The sequence below is a fragment of the Typopeltis vanoorti genome, chromosome 3 (genome assembly GCF_054136105.1).
Source record: "Typopeltis vanoorti isolate ZY-2024b chromosome 3, IOZ_Tvanoo_1.0, whole genome shotgun sequence".
Classification (NCBI taxonomy): domain Eukaryota; kingdom Metazoa; phylum Arthropoda; class Arachnida; order Uropygi; family Thelyphonidae; genus Typopeltis; species Typopeltis vanoorti.
Genome location: NC_143551.1, coordinates 164,977,183 through 164,996,550, shown reverse-complemented (window position 1 = coordinate 164,996,550; position 19,368 = coordinate 164,977,183). Strand labels below are relative to the sequence as shown.

The following is a 19,368-nucleotide window of genomic DNA, read 5'->3' as shown; positions in this document are numbered from 1 at the left end:
ACCAATAAGAATACAATTTGGTCAGGTAAATCCCAAATTGCCAGCCCATCCTCATTCGTTCAGTATCAAAGTAGATACCCAACAGGGTGCACCAAGAGAAGGTTAGGATTGGACATTAGGTCAGAAGCCCTGGTCGGTTCGCCGCATTCCTTTAAAGGCTATGTGGAGGTCTCCTCTTGGTTATACAGCTTTGACCCTTAAGCAACCCTAATTATATTGTTGATAATTTAAAAAAATTCTTCACAGAATGAATACAGTATTTGTAGTCAGCAGTTGAAAGTTTTTTAAAAAAGAGCTTGTTTATTATATTTTTCATATTATATTAAAAACAAAATTTGTTTTTCGTTGTTTGGAGAATAACTTTTTTTGTATTTTGACAGTTGACACATACAGTGAAAAAGGAGAGAAAATTATGTTCAATCAATTCTCTCTGTTTTTGGTCGGAGCTGGTAACTTTGGTGGCAAACGAACATCAGAAAAAGCAACAAATGTATTAACACCTCCAAATCGTCAACCAGATGCAATAGTTGAAGAGAAAACATCTGTAGATCAGGTATTTTGAATTGATTGAAACATAACTATGAAATTTGAAAAATGTAATTGATATGATAACTTAATTAATTGGGATATGTTTCTTTGATTATCAAAAAAAAAGCCTTCAATTTTTTTCTGAGTTTTTTTTTAGTTTTGTAACAGCAAAATTTACTGTTATTACAAAAATAATAACAGCAAATTTTGGAAATATGACTTTAATATAGCTGTCCTTCACTATAGCAAGCTCTCTGAGTCTGTTTCTGCATAGGAGGTTGTTGTCCTTTAGATGAACAGATAAGTGTAGCTAATTTTTGATAATGCTTTCATGGTGTCTCTGTGTTAGTTTTTAAGAAAGCATCTTTTTTTTTTTTTTTTTCTGAGGTGTCCTGGATGTAGAGGATTGCAGTTTTTTTTTTTTAGGGGGTGGAATTGTTGGGTGCATGTGAGCTCTGTTGATTTTGTAACCATTGGCTAAAAATGTGTCCCAAATAAGATTGATTTCAGTCGAAAGGCTAATATCGTCCAAGCAGATGGTTCTAGCTCTGGTCACTAAGGTTTTGATAACACCATACTGCTGGTAGTGTGATAGGTGGTAGATGTACCTACCAGCATAGGTACATCCACCACCTATTCACCAAAATGAATAGGATAAGGATCTGTTTGATAGTCAAGTAACTAGGGTGTCAAGGAAGGGAAGGCAGTTATTGTTTTTGATTTCAGTGGTAAAACAGTTCCTTGGGTGTTGTCTATTGAGGTATGCTAAAAATGTTTCTAGCATATCCTTGCCATGTCACCAAATGGAACACATCAATATAGCATAGCCATATTGTGGGTTTGGGAGAGGAGTAGAGTTTAGGGCCACATTTTCAAAATGTTCCATGTAAAGATTGGCAGTGTGGGGAACATTGCTGTAGGTTTTGTTTTAGGCTTGTAGGTTTTTTCTCTGCCAGTTAAGCCAGAATGCATGGTGAATGTGATTAAGGCTGATATGTCTGGGAGAAATAGACTGAATGAGTTCTGACATTTCTTTACGGGTTACATTAGTAAATCGGGAAGCTATATCAATATTTACCATGATGTCACTTTCTCTAGGGATCATATCTGACAAGCAAGATAATGTTCTGCATTTAAAATTTTGTTTGTCGATATAGGGTGCCTTGAGTGGAGGAGGGCCCTGAGATTTTTGGAAGCTGAGAAGGCTATTAGCATGTTTGTATTAGGAAAGGCTAGAAGTATAAATCAGCAAAGATGAGAAATTTTTTTTTTCTTTGACTACAGGGAAGAAATCAGAAGTAAGAAGAGTTAAGTAAGATCATTCTTACAAGAAATGAGATTGTTTTGGTAGTTTTGAATTTCACGTAAGATTATATCCCACTTGAGAATTGGAAGGAGATCAGTGTTCAGGACATAGATTATGGAAGATATTGAAGTACTTCAGCACTGGAAGATTTGTCAAATGAAGAGAAAGGAGATGTACTGTCATCAGCAAACTATGGATTGGATTTTAAGTTAGTTCAATGGTGATCATTAATTATAAGAGGAAGAGCAAGTGAAAGTGCGAAGTTTTGCAATACGCTAACATTGATAAACAAATTCAAAGAGAGGAAAGTGTCCACTATTGCACAGCGAATGTCCAAAATGGGGAACTAGTGGCTCATTTGCAAAGTACTGAAAGTAGCCTATAAGATTGTAGTAAGGAGGAGTCATCTGTGTTGAAGAGAATTTTAGAATCCAGTTAATGAGGATTTTTTGTCTTTTGGCAGATAACCAGAAGAGGTTTGTAGTGAGCTGTTTGTGGTATAATGAGAGGTGAATTTCCCTGGTCATTTATACAAGAATACCTCATTCAAGAGGTCAGTCTTATCTGTGGGTGATGTTACCATAGGACCCATCTGATTGTGTGTGTGTGTGTGTGTGTGTGTGTGTGTGTGTGTGTGTGTGTGTGTGTGTGTGTGTGTGTGTGTGTGTGTGTGTCGGGGGTGTGGGATATGGAAGAACAAAAGTCATATCTAATAGCCTTAGTAGTTGGGCTGATTGTAGAAAGAAGTTTTTTTGCATTTGGCACTTTCAGAGCCTGATTTGGATTTGTTGGTGGTACAGATGTTGCTACCTGTCATGCTGACTGAGGTTGGGGAAACTGGAGTTTTTGACTTGGAACTGTTTGAGATATGCTAAATTTTTATCTTTGCTTTGGTATGCTTTTTTGGAGAACCATTCTTTTGTACTGTTCATGAGTTTTGTGTAGAGTTGGATGATCAAGGTAACTCCAATTCTAGCAAGTATTTTATTTTATTTTTTATTTTTTGTTATTTTGTCAGTATAGGTGGTGAGATCAGGGAGTTGGAAAGGTATTCAGATCATGGAATAGTGTTCTCATTGATGCCATTGTAATGCCAGAGGGCATTAAATGGTATCAATCAATAGTAGTTGTGTGATGGCTGATTTGTGGACATGGTCATATGAACAAAGTGGTCATCTGTGTAGTATATTGGGACAGATAGCTGATAAAGAAAGGGGCGATGGTGTTGGGAGAATGATAAGAATTATTTGGAATTCAAATTAGTAGAGAGGACAATTTGTTAGATAATTACTAAAATGAAATACTTGAGGTCAACTTTGCTGAAATAGATAAAGAAGTGAAGCCAGTTAAAATTATGAACATTTGAAGTCTTTAAGGAAGACAATCTCATTTGGGTAAATAGACTGCAGAAAATCAACTTCAGAATTAAATAATCATTATGGTTAGTTGCAGTTATTGGAATTAAGAAAGAAATAAATACAGCATGAAAGCGGCAAAGCATGGCAAATAAATTTTGAGCTGGAGCAGATAATAAATTCGAGATTCCAGGTTTAACAGTTTCTTGCATGGAATCTTACTGTTTTTAATTTTTTTTTTTTGAACATAAATTAAAATGCATACCTGAGTTTGGATCAAAGCTGTATAACTGAGAAGAGACCTCCACATAGCCTTTAAAGGAATGCAGAGAACCGACCAGGTCTTCTGACCTAATGTCCAATCCTCACATTCTCGTGAAATTGTATTCTTATTGGCTTAAATCAATATACAAAATAATGGTACAACATGGCAAAATTTCATGCCAGCTGGGGCGTTGCCCAGTTACACAAGCCCCCCTGGCATTGTTTTCAGCAGGGCAAACAGCAAAAAGTCAGCTACTGGAACAAACCTGAAAGTACACCCCAACTCAACATCATCAGAGTTAAAGATTGGTACTATCAACATAAGAGGTCTGAATGGCAAAGAAATGGAGCTAGCTGAGGAATTAGATAAGTACCAGATCGATATAATAGGGGTGACTGAAACAAAAACGACAAAAACTAGTGAGATCATTCTGAGCAATAAATACAAAATGTTATATTCAGGCAATGACAATCAAGGAAAAGAAGGAGTAGCCATAGTATTCAACACAAAATACGAAGCTAATCCTCTTGAATGGTAGTCAGTCTCAAGTAGAGTGATCTGGGCAAATATCAGAATGGGGAATTGGACAATGAAACTTATTTGTGCCTATAGTCCCACAGAAGGTTCTACTAATGTAGAAGTGGAGGAATTTTTTGATGCTTTAGAAAAAGCAACTGACACAATGAAAAAGGAAAAGTTGGTCTTTGTTGGGGATCAAAATATCAGAATAGGAAATGATTATCAGACATACAAAAATATTTTGGAAAAATTTGGAGAAAAGAGCAAAGCTAATAATAATGGCAAATAACTGTTGGAATTCTGCTCAGGACATGGGCTGGTTATTACTAACATCATGTTCCAACATAAAAATGTGCACAAATTCATCTTGAGAGAAGAGGCAAGGAACAAGAAAAGTCTCATTGACTATGTTATTGTTGATAGTGATGTTTTCTCCCTGGTGCAGGACACCAGAGTGTACAGAGGATTTGAAATTGGAAGTGATCACTATTTAGTTTTGAGCAAGATAAAATTGAATTTCATATTGAAAAGAATAACATGTAAGAAAGTTTTAAAGAGAATAAAAGTTGAGCAGTTCTCAGATATGAACTGTAGACAAAAATACACAAAGATTATTGAAAAAAAAATAAAAGAGTTTGAGAACAGGAACCAAACCCTGGAGATTCAGTGGCAAGCCTTGAAGAAAACACTGATTGATTCAGCCAGAGAGGCATGTGGTGAGGTTGTCTACAAGGATAGAAAAATCAGAACTCAATGGTGGACACAGGAAGTTAAAGAGGCAGTGAAGGAAAAGAAGAAAGCATATCAAAAGTTCCTGGCAAATAAGTCAGCTTGTGTTCTTAGAGAATACAGAGACAAATGCAAGAATACAAAACACTGTGTAAAACTAGCTAAACAAAAGTCATGGGAGTACTTTGGCAAGAACATAGAAAATAAATATCAAGAAGGTGGCAAAATATTCTGGTGGTTGTTGAAGAAGCTTAGAAACGGAGGAAATAGTGCTGTCAAAGGAGTTAGAGATGATAAAGGTGACATGAAAACAGAAGAAAAAGATATCCTTGAAGTATAGAGTAATTATTTTGAAAAACTGCTAAATGAAACAAGCAGTGATGACAGCACAGTGATAAAAAACACTGACCAGGCATGCAGTCAGGAATACATATCCATACTTGAAGTAGAAAAAGCCATCAAAGGCTGGAAATGTGGAAAGGCAGCAGGAGTAGATGATATTCAACCAGAAATGCTTAAGTATGGTGGTATAAAAGTCTTACAGTGGCTGCACTGTGTAGTTCAAAAGGCCTGGACAGAGGGACGAATTCCCGATGATTGGAGTAGAGTTCTCATAGTTCCCATATATAAAAAGGGAAATAAAACTGAATGTGAGAATTACAGAGGTATTTCCCTACTGAGTGTTCCTGGCAAGGTCTATGCAAGTATACTTGAGAAACGGTTGAGAAGAACTGTGGAAGAAAAGCTTGGTGAAGAACAAGCTGCATTCAGACCAAATAGAGGCTGACAGGATCAGATCTTCACTTTAAGGCAAATAGTTGAGAAAGCATGGGAATATAACAAAGATCTGTATTTATGTTTTGTCGATCTGGAAAAGGCATATGACAAGGTGCCAAGAGAGAAGTTATTCAATATGCTAGTTATATGGTGTCAATGGGGCATTATATCAAGCAATATTTAGTCTTTATTTGAGTTGTAAGTCAGCAGTTAGAATTATAGGAAGTACAGGAAGATGGTTTAATGCTAAATCTGGTGTGAGACAAGGATGTACATTATCCCCTCTATTTTTCATTATATATATGGATCACATTATGAAGGAAAGTAGTATTAAACATGATATTAGAATTGGAGATGTTAATATCAGCTCTTTGCTTTATGCGGACGATGTTATACTTCTAAATAAATCTGCTACAAGTTTGCAAGATTCCCTGACTAAATTGAATAACTGTTGTAATAGATATGGTATGAAGGTCAGCAGTAAAAAGACAAAGACAATGAAAATAGGCAGAAACATTGAAAATATCAACTGCAATGTGAATGGAGAATTTATAGAACAAGTAAAATATTTCAGCTAGTTAGGCACGATTTATAGTGAAGATGGTAAATTAAATATGGAAATAGACAACAGAATCAACAAAGCTGGTATGGTGGGAAGTCAATTGAATAAATTCATATGGAATAAGAGAGAAATTAGTCAGAACACTAAATTAGCTATATACAAGAGTGTTCAAACCAGTTTTAACTTATGGATCTGAGAGCTTGGTCAGAAGTAAAACACTTGACCAAAGACCAGAGACTGCAGATATGAGAGTCCTGAGAAAGATTATAGGCATGAACAGATGGCATCAATGACAATATCGTATTAAAAACCTGGATGTTAGGAAAGAACTTGACATTGTCAGCATCCAGAAATGTATTAGCAGAGCTAATCTCAGGTGGTATGGTCACTTAAACAGAATGGGTGAGGAAAGATTAGCAAAACAAGTGTTCTCAACCAGGTTGGCAGGAAAACGACGCAGAGGAAGACTAAGGTATAGGTGGATATATGGTACAAAGTGCCTTAGACGATAGAAATATAAAATCTGATCATGTTGGAGTCTTGACAAGTAACAGACTGATTTGGAGGATAATTGTAGATAGGAAGTTATTAATGATGTAAATTTTTCATGTAGTATTATCATATCCTGTATACCCCTTGAGGGTACATTTCAGGAATTTGATGATGATGAGTTTGTCATTTGTTATTATTATATTTGCAACTCCATGTAGTTCAAAGGCTCATCTTAGGAGAATTACAGTGACTATTGATACAGTGCCTATCATATCAATTCTTGAAATTGTTCAACAGCAAAGCAGCTGTAACTGCGTATGTGAATCTATTCCACTCCTTTGCCACTAAGCAGCAGTGAAGGGAAGGTTGGGGTGCTCATTCTAATCATAATCACATATCTTCCACCATAACCCTCCAGTTATTTCATCAACCACATTAGATGTATTCTCACTGAGATTTCTTAATAAATTAAACAGTTCCAGTTCATTACCCATGTTCTTCACTCATTTTCTGTAACATCAGTTCCTGTATTATCTACGCCTGGATGATATACACTTGAAAGTGATTACTCAGTAATTCACTTGTTTCATCTGTTTCTGTTACCTTTCATGAATGTTATTCTTTCATAATTGTTCTTTCCTTTGCTCATCATGTAACAAAGGGGATTTTCTTTAGCCTGCTGGAAAGTTTCTTTTAGTTTTCTGTTCTTCACCATACCAGTCACAAGTTGATCCACCTTCATCTGGGTCGGGTCTTCCTGTGGATTTTTTTCTTACCATCCTGGCAAAGAACATTTGTTTTACTAATCTTTCCTCTCCCATTCTGTTTAAGTAGTCATATCACCTGAGATTAGCTCTGCTAACACATTCCTGAATACTAATGATGTCAAGTTTTTTAATATCTTCTTTTTAAATATGATAATACTATTGATTCCATCTGTTCAGTTCCCTAATCTTACTCAGGACTCATATCTGTGATCTTTGTGTTCGAACACTAAAAATTGTCCCTAAATAGCTGAAATGTTTTACTTGTTCTATAAGTTCTCCATTCAGGATGTAGTTGATGTTTTCAATGTTTCTGACTATTTTCATTGTCTGTCTTTTTAATGCTGATTTTCATACTAAATTTATCTTATCTTCTTTATACCCTCTTTTACCTTGCGGTGTCGAGTGTCTATTGATCATCGGACCTCAATCCGTTTACAGGATAAGGGGTCAGCCCTATGGCCTGTAGTGTTAAGTTCTCAAGGCCAGTTTGCCTGCTTTGTGGGATGAAAAACCCCAGAATAAACTGGGGAAAAAACCCTGCTGTCCACACCCAAGACTGGCTAACTTTGCTATGGCTGAGGAAGATCCTTCAGCTCCTCATGTCACTGATGGGAATCGAACCTAGGTCACTCCTTCCCCAGGCATATGGTTGCGAAGCGCATAGCCACTAGGCTAACCACGCGGACTACTAAATTTATAACAGCAGTTATTTAGTCTAGTCAGGGACACTTGTCCTGGATTTATTTAGGATAATAACATCTGCATAAAGTAAAGAGCTGGGATTAACATTTCTGATTTTGATATTAAGTTTAATACCACTTTCCTTCATGATGTGATCCACATAGATGATGAATAACAGTAGAGATAATGTACACCCTTGTTGCATACCTGATTTAATATCTTCCTGTAGCTCCTTCAGTTCTAACTGCTGATTTACAACTCCAATATAGACTAAGTATTGCTTGCAACTATGATTATACTTGATATAACGTCACATTTACACCATATATCTGGAGCATTTTGAGTAGCTTTCCTTTTAGTACCTTGTCATATTCCTTTTCCAGATCTACAATGCCGAAATATAGATCCTTGTCATATTTGCATGATTGTCTTGAAGTGAAAATTTGATGTAGACAGCCTCTATTTGGCCTAAATCTAGCTTGTTTTATTCCAAGCTTCCCTTTCACAATTTTTCTTAGCTGTTATGCAAGAATACTTGCATAAATCTTACCAGGAACACTCAGTAGAGGAATTCCTCTGTAATTCTCACATTCATCTTTATTCCCTTTTTTTATAGATGGGTACTACGAGCTCTCTTCTCCAATCATCTGGAATTTGATCCTCTGACCAGGCCTTCTGAATTATGCAATGAATGTAGCTACTATAAAACTTTTATATTTGAGCATTTCTGGTTCAAATATTATCTATCCCAGCTACCTTTCCACATTTCAGGTTTTTGACAGCTTTTTCTACTTCAAGTATTGATGTATATCCAAGACGGCATTCCTGATGAGTGTTTTCTACCACCGTGCTGTCACTGCTTGTTTTGTTTGTCTTTCCAAGTAATTACTTCAGGCATCGAGGTCCTTGTCTTCAGTTTTCATGTTACCTTTAATCATCTGATTCCTTTTACAGTACTCTTTCCTCCATTTGTAAGCTTTTTTTCAGTAGCCTCCTGGCCATTTTGTAACACATTTCTTTAGTTTCTTACATTTTTCTCTGCATGCTCTAAGAGCACAAGCTGACTTACTTGTCAAGAACTTTCTAAATGCCTTCTTCTTTTCCTTGACTGCCTCTTTAACTTCCTGAGTCCACCATTGAGTTCTGATTTTTCTTTCCTTGCAGATTATCTAACCACATGCCTCCCTAGCTGAATCAATCTTTAAAGATAAAATAGTCATTGTGTAGGAAGATGAAAAATTGTAGCATATCAGCATTTAATAATTAATCATGTGTAACAAACCTGAGTTATTGGAGTGTTAGTATTGATGCATATCTAGACAGCTCTGCTTTCTAGAGATGATCAGTGTATCATCCAGAACTTGTAGCCAAAGGGGAATAGTTGCCTTCCATTATTCAGAAAAACTGGAATTAAGCATTGTGCTGGAATTTTTCTTATGTATAACCATGTACATTTTTAAGCTAATGTATCTAGCACACATCATAAAGGAAAGAGCAGCTAATGGCACATAAAATATTCAGCATGAACTAATATTTTGTTATTAGTATTTGCCAACCACAGAACTAAATGCACAGATATTGCATGTTGAAATGTGATAACTTACATTACACAACAATAGGTGCTGCTGAAAATGAATGCACAGTTAAACAGAGGCATAAGGTTATGCAGAAATGGAGGCATGATAAGGATACTATAAAATAACTGGAGATGTAAGAAACTTATGTTTAGAGTCCATGTATTTGGACAGATGGGAAGTCCAGAAAAAAATCTGAGGCAGCAGTGTTGGTGTGGTCTATTTTTGTGGTTCCTGTTGTTACCATTCATACACTTCTTGGTGATGTGTGGTTTGAACTCAGCAGCAAGGAGTGACAGGATTCTTGAAGAGGCATTCAGATTTGAAGTGGTTGTAGTAGAATAATTTCCATGAAATTGCTCCATCACAGCACCTTTATTTCTCCTATTTTATTTTACTACTGACATTTTATCTGCAACTCAACTAGGGGACAATGAATGGTTGACAGGACTCGTTACATTGGGAAAATAAAATGTAATTTCTTGTAATCTTCTAATCTGTGTGGAGTAACTAATATAAGTACAAGAGATCTGATACTGTAGAATAGAAAATCGTATTTTTGAAAGTCATGTATTTATTCAGAGATATTATTGGTATGAGAAATAAACAGATGAATTCTGTAGGCACTGAACTATGTTAGTTCAGTGCCTGCAGTATTGAAAAGTTACTTTTTAATTTGCTCATTCTTGCAACAGAAGCAGATGAGAAAAAAAAAATCTTGTTTGTCTGGTATTTCGAGTTATGATGCCATAGTTTTTTTTAAAGGGAACATTTGTATTAGACATATTTATAGATGCTTACACAGCCTACACATAAAGAAAAAATATAGAATTTTATTCAAAACTCCAATATATATTTCATCCATTGTAACACAGACATCAGGAAGAAAAACCAATGACTGTACATTCAAAACATGAATCATAAGAATGAGTCATGTAGCATGCGCTGAAGTCTTGGTCTCAGCTGAGTTGGTAGGATTACACTATTTGAGTTTGAAGGGACAATTGTAAAAGTTTCACAGGTTAAAATATCTAAATAAATTATGAACAGTTAATAGTAATCACTTAAAAAAAACTTGGAGATTTTCAATAAAACATTCAGAACTGGTAAGGTTTAGATGATTTGTCTGGTTCCAAAGAACTGCCTAGTGTCAATAGCATGAGAAGCAAGACTGGACTTGTGAGATTCCAGAAATGAAATAAAGTATTTTGAGAGAATAATGAAAGTGGCTTACTGTAGATAGAGAAGCTCAAGATTCCATCACTAGCTGTAGTTGATTCACTTTCATCCATAAGTTTTATCTGTGGCAAGTTATTTTCTTTTAAAAGAAAATAAAGCTAGAGATCTGGCTTGAGAGACCAAATAGCCCATATCTTTTGTTGCTCATATATCTGTACTCATAGTTATAGAATGGCCAAAAATAGCTACTGTTCAGAGTGCTTTGTATACATGCTTGAGTTTTGGAAATAGAAAAAACAAAATCAATGTTTCTGTGATAGTTTACATTGGACAGCGTTGTTTGGATATTCAGCCAAGTAGAGAACTGTCCGCTCTGAATAATCCAAATTATATATTACATGATTGTTCATCCACAAGAACAATACTTGTACATTCTGTATCAAATACCAAACCTAGAAATCCCTTAGATCCTGCCTCAAGTTTCCTCACATCATTTATTTGAATTTATAACTCGATTTTCTGCAGTGAGACCATCTTCCTTAAGAACTTAAACTCGTTTTGCCTCTCCATTTTTGCTAATCACACTAAGTATTTGCTGTTATAAATGAATTAACACATTGTCTGTCAACTAGGATAATAGATATTCTTCACCACCTTCTTAATAAATACCCTTGACCATTCTTAACCAGTTCTTCCAAATATCCATTTCCTTTTGAGTCAACCATTTAACCATTTTTAATGAATTGGCCTTCTAAATATTTAAAGTTTCTTTTCAGTGGAACATTCTTCAGCCAGCCAGTTTTTTTATTGTCTACATACACATTGTACCAATGTATTATAGGTTTTGCAATCCTTTGTTTGTGTTTTGGGGATTATATTTAAAGTCATGTCTTTTGTATCAAATGGAATGATTTCCTTGACTTTTATTCCTCTTCCTCTCTGAGCATTAATTGCTCTTCATTCTCCTGATCTAAACACTTGATGAGATCAAATTACAGAAATAATTCTAGCATCTATAAAGGTCTTCATCCTCCATAACATCCTACTAGAAGTGTAGCATGACAGGTAGGGTGGGGGGAGAGATTATTATATCATGATTGACTTGAAACACAATCTCCAGTTTTGGACTTAGGTGTTGCAGGCTGCAATGCAGGCTTTAAAAAAAAAATCCTTTTTTTTTTTGAAAGGGCAAAATCTGTACTAGAAAGGCTCAGCTGCCATTTGAGCCCGAGACATATTTTCAGCATTGGAAGCAACTTCTATCCTGACTTACTTTCTCACATTCAGGTGGTACCATTGTAACATCAATCAAAGCTATGGTTTACCTCCTGGCATCACTCTTCCTAACTGCATAGGTGACCATGGTAAATAACCTCCATCATACCAAGAACACTGCATGCATATGCTGGTCTTTCATCAAGAAGAGATCCGAAGAAACCTGAATAGATGAGGCCTGATGATATATCCTTTTTCCTTTCCCAAATGAGCGGAAAATTTGTGCTTTACAATTAACACTCACTCTGTTGTCTTCACAATCTTTCGTATCTCTCTGGCAGAAAGAAGCTATATTCATCCATTACAAAATAATAATAATAATAATAAATAGAAATAACACTCGGCTAGTTAACTTTTTCTGTATTTCCAAATTTTTCTCTCTAAAATATTGTGTAATAAATAGCCAGTTTTTCTACCGTGTTGGATTCTACAAATTTATTAGTAACCAGAAATATGAATTCATCTACTCTTGATCCACAGAAGACCATCTAGTCATTATTGCCTACCTTTGAACACAGTTTTCTCAAAACTTCTTGAAAGAATGGAAAAATAGCTATTGACATTTCCAGCACATTTGATCAGATCTTCACTGAGGCCTACTTACCAAAGAATCATTGTGATCAACCTTTCCTACTTCGTTGAGTTTGGGTTGCATTTCAAGTCATTCAGTGCGTTGTTGCGGATTCCTTCTTCTCCTAAGATTTCCCTTTCAGATGTGGATTACTCCAGGGCCCTTCTTTCTGTAATTAAATACAGTTGATTTCCACTTTAGCAAACATATAACAAACTTTCAATAAACTACAAAAGTCCTGAATGAAACTCTGCAGGCACAGTGCTGTTATAAATGCTTTGTTTAAAAAAAAAAAAAAAAAAAGCTGCTGTAAACTGTCCACTAAAAGTGTTTCTTAAAATTTGAAGATGAAGAATTTTTTTTTTTTTTTTTTAAATCATGAATGTGATATATTACCATCTGACAAAAATGTATGTATAGGGATTGTCTGTTGTTCATTGCTAGGTGAGACAGGATTCATTGAAATGGTCATTACAATGCAGCAAAAGCAATTCCTAGAATTTCTATAAATTAATTTACCCATATGAGTAAATTATATTAAATATCAGTCAGTTTTTTTTGTTTTTTAATGACAAAAATTAGTGGAACAACTGCTAAGAGATGCCATGAAGTGATCTAAATATGTTTGTAATTGCTGCAGCTGAAAGTCCAGACATAGTCATTACTAACACCATGTTCCAACATAAATATATGCATAAGTTTATGTAAAGAAAAGACAAGAATAAGAAAAGCCTCATTGACTATGTCATTGTTGATAGATATCTTCATGCTGGTTCAGGATACAAGAGCATACAGAGGATTTGAAATTGGAAATGACCATTACCTAGGTTTAAGTAGGATAAAAATGAATATCACATTGAAAAGAACAGTATGTAAGAAGCTATAAACAGTTAAGCAGCTTTTATGGGTAAACTGTAGACTCAACTATAAAAATGTTATTAAAGAAAGAAAAAAAGAACCAAACCTTGGAGTCTCAGTGGCAAATTCTGGTGAAAACATTGATTCATTTAGTGAGGCATGTGGTCAAGTTGTTTGCAAGGATAGAAAAATAAGAGTACCATAGCGTACATAAAACAAGCACTCTGGAACACATTCCATTTGTTTTAAATACTGCCCCGAGCCTGGATACAGTACTATGTGAGATTCCATACTCTCGTGCAATATCAGGAATTCTGCTGTCTTCTTTAAGCTTTCCAATAATTCTTCCCCGTGTGAAATCTAGATGATGTCTTTGAGATATCACAAGACATCAAGTTTGCAACTTTTGTCCTTCATGAAAAGAGCTTCCACAATTCATTAAATGAAAATAAGCAGGAACATAGAAAACATCAGTTACATTCTGAATGGATATCCTATAGAACAAATAAAATATTTCCAACTATTTCACCACAGCTTTTAGTGAATATGGCAAGTTAAATCTGAAAATAGACAGCAGAATAAGCAAAGCTGTTTTGGCAGGGACCCAGTTGAATAAATTTATATGGAATAAGAGAGAGAGAGAAATTAGCCAAACCACTAAACTAGACAAGACTGTATTTGAACCAAGTTATAGATCAGATGTAAACCCGAGGTACCTGATGCTTTACCATGCCTTACTTCATGTAATATACATCTGTTATATTATCAGTAGACTGGTCCCTCCTCTTCCTTCCCTTGCTTCTTTCTTCTCTTCTTGCTCCTTACCCCCAATGCTATTAGAGTATTCGAGGGCTAGGGATGAATCTTTCCTATTTTGCTGTGTCATTTCATCTTATGTACTATTGTGAGACACCAACCCAGCGTGGTGCTATAAGGCCAAATACCTCCCCATGAGGACAATACAAATGATGAATAAAGTAGAAAAATTACATACTGGCTCGTCCGTCGGCCAGCATAAAAAGGGATGCATCCTGCACTTAGGCAGAGGGTCTAGGTAGAAAAACATGCTACAGTCTCCACTAGCTACAATGAGTTTACCTACAGTGCACAATGATAGAAGGATATTAGTAGGAACACATAACTGCAGATCTCTACAGCAGTGTTTCTCAAAGTGTGGGAAGTGTACCCGGGGGGGGGGGGGGGGTATGTGGCAATTTTCAGCTATGCATAATTAAATGAGTCATATTTTTCAACAAACAGTGCAATTAGAAACAACCGAGATAAAACGGCACTAACTAATGAATCACATCCCCTCTCCATCAGAATCTGCTGTATAGACCAAGCAAAATCATATGTTGCCGGTTGAACATGTGGTTTTGCTTGACACCACCCCCGTCATTAACGTGTTAAAACTAAGAAATATATAGTTGAATGTGTTTCAGATATTATGGAATTCGGTTGAAGGGAATTAGCATTTCAACTCAACTGTTGAAATGCTAATTTTTCTTTGGTTCGCACGATCTTTTGTTAATACCGCACCAATCATATGCAGTTCTTCGCTGCTCTACGTATCTTAAGTCTTGTAAATTACTGGTAATTTTTGCTTGAAATAATGGGAAAGAAGATGACGCTATTTGGGTAGATGACTTTGACGATGCACACAAAGAAATTGTTCTCGATGCCAAAAGTAGTGCTAGTGAGTAGGAGCTTCTTGGTAAGTTGCACCATTTTCAGTTTTGTTCTGAAAACTTTAGTTTCCGAAAATTCCCACAATAACTTGCAACATGATTTTTTAGCTTTAATTTTGGGAAAAAAGTTAGTTATATTCGAGTAAATACAGTATTTTTTTAGCTTTCAAATTCTTACGTATGGATCATTGGTTAAAGATTGGATTTATAAAACCCCCAAAAGAGAGCAATATAGCAAATACAAGTAGCTGTAAGCAACAAGAAAACGTTGATATTGCATTTGGATCAAATGAAATTGACGAGTGTGTCGTCTGACATCTGTAGAGAACCAAAATTTAAAAATAAATCATATTTTTTGTTTACATGAACATATAAATTCAAATAAAATAGATATATTATTTTAATTAATATTTTAAATTAATTTATTAATTTTAATTAATTAATTAATTAGAGGTACTTGGTAATAACCCCCTAAATGAGCAGTGTTGCTCAAACTGAAGTTTGAGCAACACTGCTCCACAGAATGATGAAAGAATTGGATCATATAAAATGGGATGTTGTGTGCATTTCAGAGATAAGAAGGAAAGAAGAAACTCTTGATTAAAAGATGGACATCTACTCTACCACTGTGAATGTGATAGAAACTCAATTGGTGGTGTAAGATTCCTAATAAATAAAACAATCAATGACAATGTCCTGTTTGTTAATAAAATAACATCAAGAATAACCGAACTATGCCTCTTCATAAATAAAAGATACCAACTGAAAATTATACAAACATATGCTTCAACTACGGACCATCCGGATGAAGCGATAGAAGATTTCTATGAACCATTCGAATCCACAATAAATAATTGTAAAGAATTCTACATAATTATAATGGGTGATTTTAAAGCCAAGATTGGAAGCAGAGATGACCATCTGAACTCCATCGGTAAATTTGGATTTGGACAGAGGAATGAAAGAGGAGAAAGACTTATTGAATTCGCAGAAGAAAATAACCTCTTTATTATGAACAGCTTTTTCAAGAAGAAAATCAACTGTAAATGGACTTGGAGAAGCTCAAATGGACAAACTTACAATGAAATAGACTTCATCCTCTCCAACAGAAGATATATAATAAATAATACCGAAGTGCTTAATAGATTTAATACAGGAAGTGACCACAGACTAGTAAGGGTAAAAGTATGGATCAACAAAAAATGGGAATGGAATAAACTCATAAGAAAAAAGTCTAATTTAGTGAATCTATAAAACCTCTATCACAATAAAGGCTGTTATAGAGAATCACTCAAAAATGAACTAAAAAAATTACACAGCTACTACCATCGTTGATGCTAATGAAATCTTAACAAATCTATCTTGAATTGTGCACTAGAAATAGGAGGTGTAAAAAGGCACCAAAGAGAGGAAAAACTAAGACAGGAAACCTTAGATCTGATGAAGAAAAGAAGAGATTTGAATGACACCAATAAAATAGAATATGCGGAAATTTGTAAAACTATACGTAAAAGGATGAAACATGAAATTAGATCGTATAATACTAGAAAAATTAAAAAACAATAGTAATATGAAGGTCCTAAGACAAACATTATCAGTTGGAACAAAGGAAATAGCTGCTCTAAGAGAAAAAAATTGTGAACTTATAAAAAAATAGAGATGCAGTAATGAAAAGAATTCAGGAATTTTATACTGAACTCTATGAAGACAAAGACCAAGAATCATCTATGGATAACTCGAGTGAAGAAGAACATGATGCCCCCGAGATCTTACAAGATGAAGTGGAAATGAAGAATGGAAAGGCCCCAGGAGAAGATGGAATTATGGTTGACTTCTTAAAACTGGGAGGAAGCCCTGTCATCAAACAGCTGACTAAACTCTTTAATAAATGCCTAAAACAGAGAAAAATTCCAAAAAATTGGAACAATTCACTTCTAATATTAATTTTTAAAAAGGGCAATAAGGAAGAAATTAAAAACTACAGGCCTATAAGCCTACTCCCCACCATATATATAGTCTTCACAAAAATTATAAATAATAGAATAAAATCTAAACTAGAGGGAATGCAATCCTGTGAACAAGCTGGATTTAGAAAGAATTACAATATTTTGGACCATATTCACATATTAAGACAGCTCATTGAAAAATCAATTGAATACAATAAACCGTTGTGTCTGGCCTATATAGACTACGAAGCATTTGATTCAGTGAGTAGGTAGACCTGGAAGATATCAAAGGCTTAGTGAAAAGAACTTGCATACCTTCACTATATGAATGCCATAAAGGTGTGCTTATATTTTGTAATTAAAATGAAAAGCCAAATGGCTAGTTTTCTGGCAACTTAATAGATATTAAAAGGATAAAAATCCTATGTTATTATATAGCCAGTAAGTGAAACTCAAGATCGAGAACTACGATCTATGAGTTTCAATGCCGAAAAACTATCGGCAAAGGCAATTCGAAGTGAAGGTGGAGCAAGCTCCCTCACCATTCTTGATATTCTCTCATAATGTAAAACGCAGCTCCTAGGAGATGTAATACTGTCATTACATTATGAAGAGAGGTCACTATTTGATTCAGTTAAAACATCTGCAACACTAAAAGCTCTTGAAACCCAGGGAACTGAGAAACCATATATTGAAACACTAAAACATATTTACAATAATGCAACTTCTGTAATTAAATTATATACAAACAGTGAAAAGTTCCCAATACAAAAAGGCATCTGGCAAGGCGACACCATATCTCCCAAATTATTTACAGCTGCATTAGAGGAAATCTTTAGAAGCCTTGATTGGGAAACAAAGGGAATAAACATAAATGGAGAAATGCTGCATCATCTGAAATTTGCAGATGATATTGTCCTAATAGCAGATAATCTTGAAGATCTGGAAGAAAGGCTAAATCAGCTAAATGAAGCCTCCAAAGTAATTGAATTAAAAATAGAGAAAAAGCAAAAATAATGATGAATAAATATAAACTACAGAACTGTCAAAGTTGAAAACCATGAAACAAGTTACTTCATATGTATATTTGGGCCAATTGTTGAGGCTTGCCAAAGAAAAGAGATTGAATGAAGAATTCACCTTGGATGGATGGCTTATTGAAAAATGAGACATATTCAGAAGTGACATCCCTATGAGTCTAAAAAGGAAAGCTTTCAACCAGTGCATACTTCCTGTCCTGACATACAGAGGAGAAACATGGACTTTAACAGAAGCCCTAAACAAAAAGTTGAGAACAACACAACATCACATGGAGAGAAGTATGCTAAAAATAACATTAAGAGATAGGAAGACAAATACCTGGATAAGATCTCAAACAGGTGTCATGGATATTGTAAAATACATTAAACAGGCTAAGTGGAGGTGGGCTGGCCATATTGCCAGATGCAGTGATGGGAGATGGACTAGAAAAACAACAGAGTGGAGACCAATGGATGGAGTGTGGAAGGATACCGAGCGGTCTGGAAAATCATGGGGGAGACCTTTGTCCAGCAGTGGACAGAATCAAAAGGTTGAAGAAGAGAAGATAGATCAGATGAGTTAGAAATAAATCACTCGATCAATAAAGCATGAGACCATAGATGTGAGAGTTCTTATAAAAATTAGGTAGAATTATATTAAAAATAAAGACATTAGGAAGGTACTTGACATTAAAGGAACATATGCATCAACCTTGTTATCATTTCTGGGTTTGGCTCCCACTAATGAGACCAATAAAGGTCGAAACCAGTCTGGGTAGTGGCCCTTCCCATGCATAACATTAGTCATGTTCATAAGGATATGTGCATTTCATTATGGGATACTAAGGCAATTGATGTGAAGTCATTAGCCTCTATATACAAGTATCCCACTCATGGAGTTATTTCATGCACAAACTTTATTTGCTTTCTTTTGGATAAAGGATGAAACCTAGAATATAACTTCTTGGCATCTTTAATTTATAATAATATATCACCATTAGAATTGCTCATTCTGTACTCGTGCTATTCTGCTGATGCATATCGTCTTCATTTTCTTCTAGACACCCAGGTCTATCAGCAACCAACAATATATTTTGTTGTATTGACCTCTATCTCACACCAGACTGCCTCAAATTAACCATTTCCAATAGATCTACAATCTTCTTTAACTTTTATTCTTGTTGGTTGAAGTTCTTCATCATTAATAATACCTCTCCTGCCCTATTTCTTCTATCTTCTCTGAAAATATACAAACCATTACATTCTATCCCTGTAAC

The 19,368-nt window shown here is 35.1% G+C and overlaps 1 protein-coding gene across 2 annotated transcripts in view; it reads left to right on the top strand.

Moving 5' to 3' along the window:
- Positions 1 to 19,368, top strand: part of Mfe2 (peroxisomal Multifunctional enzyme type 2) — a 668,623-nt gene that overhangs the window by 306,574 nt on the left and 342,681 nt on the right. For both annotated transcript variants that reach the window (XM_090390952.1, XM_090390951.1), the window contains exon 15: positions 381 to 553. In XM_090390952.1, the coding sequence (XP_090247078.1) occupies positions 381 to 553 (173 nt within the window). The remainder of the gene's footprint in view (positions 1 to 380; positions 554 to 19,368) is intronic.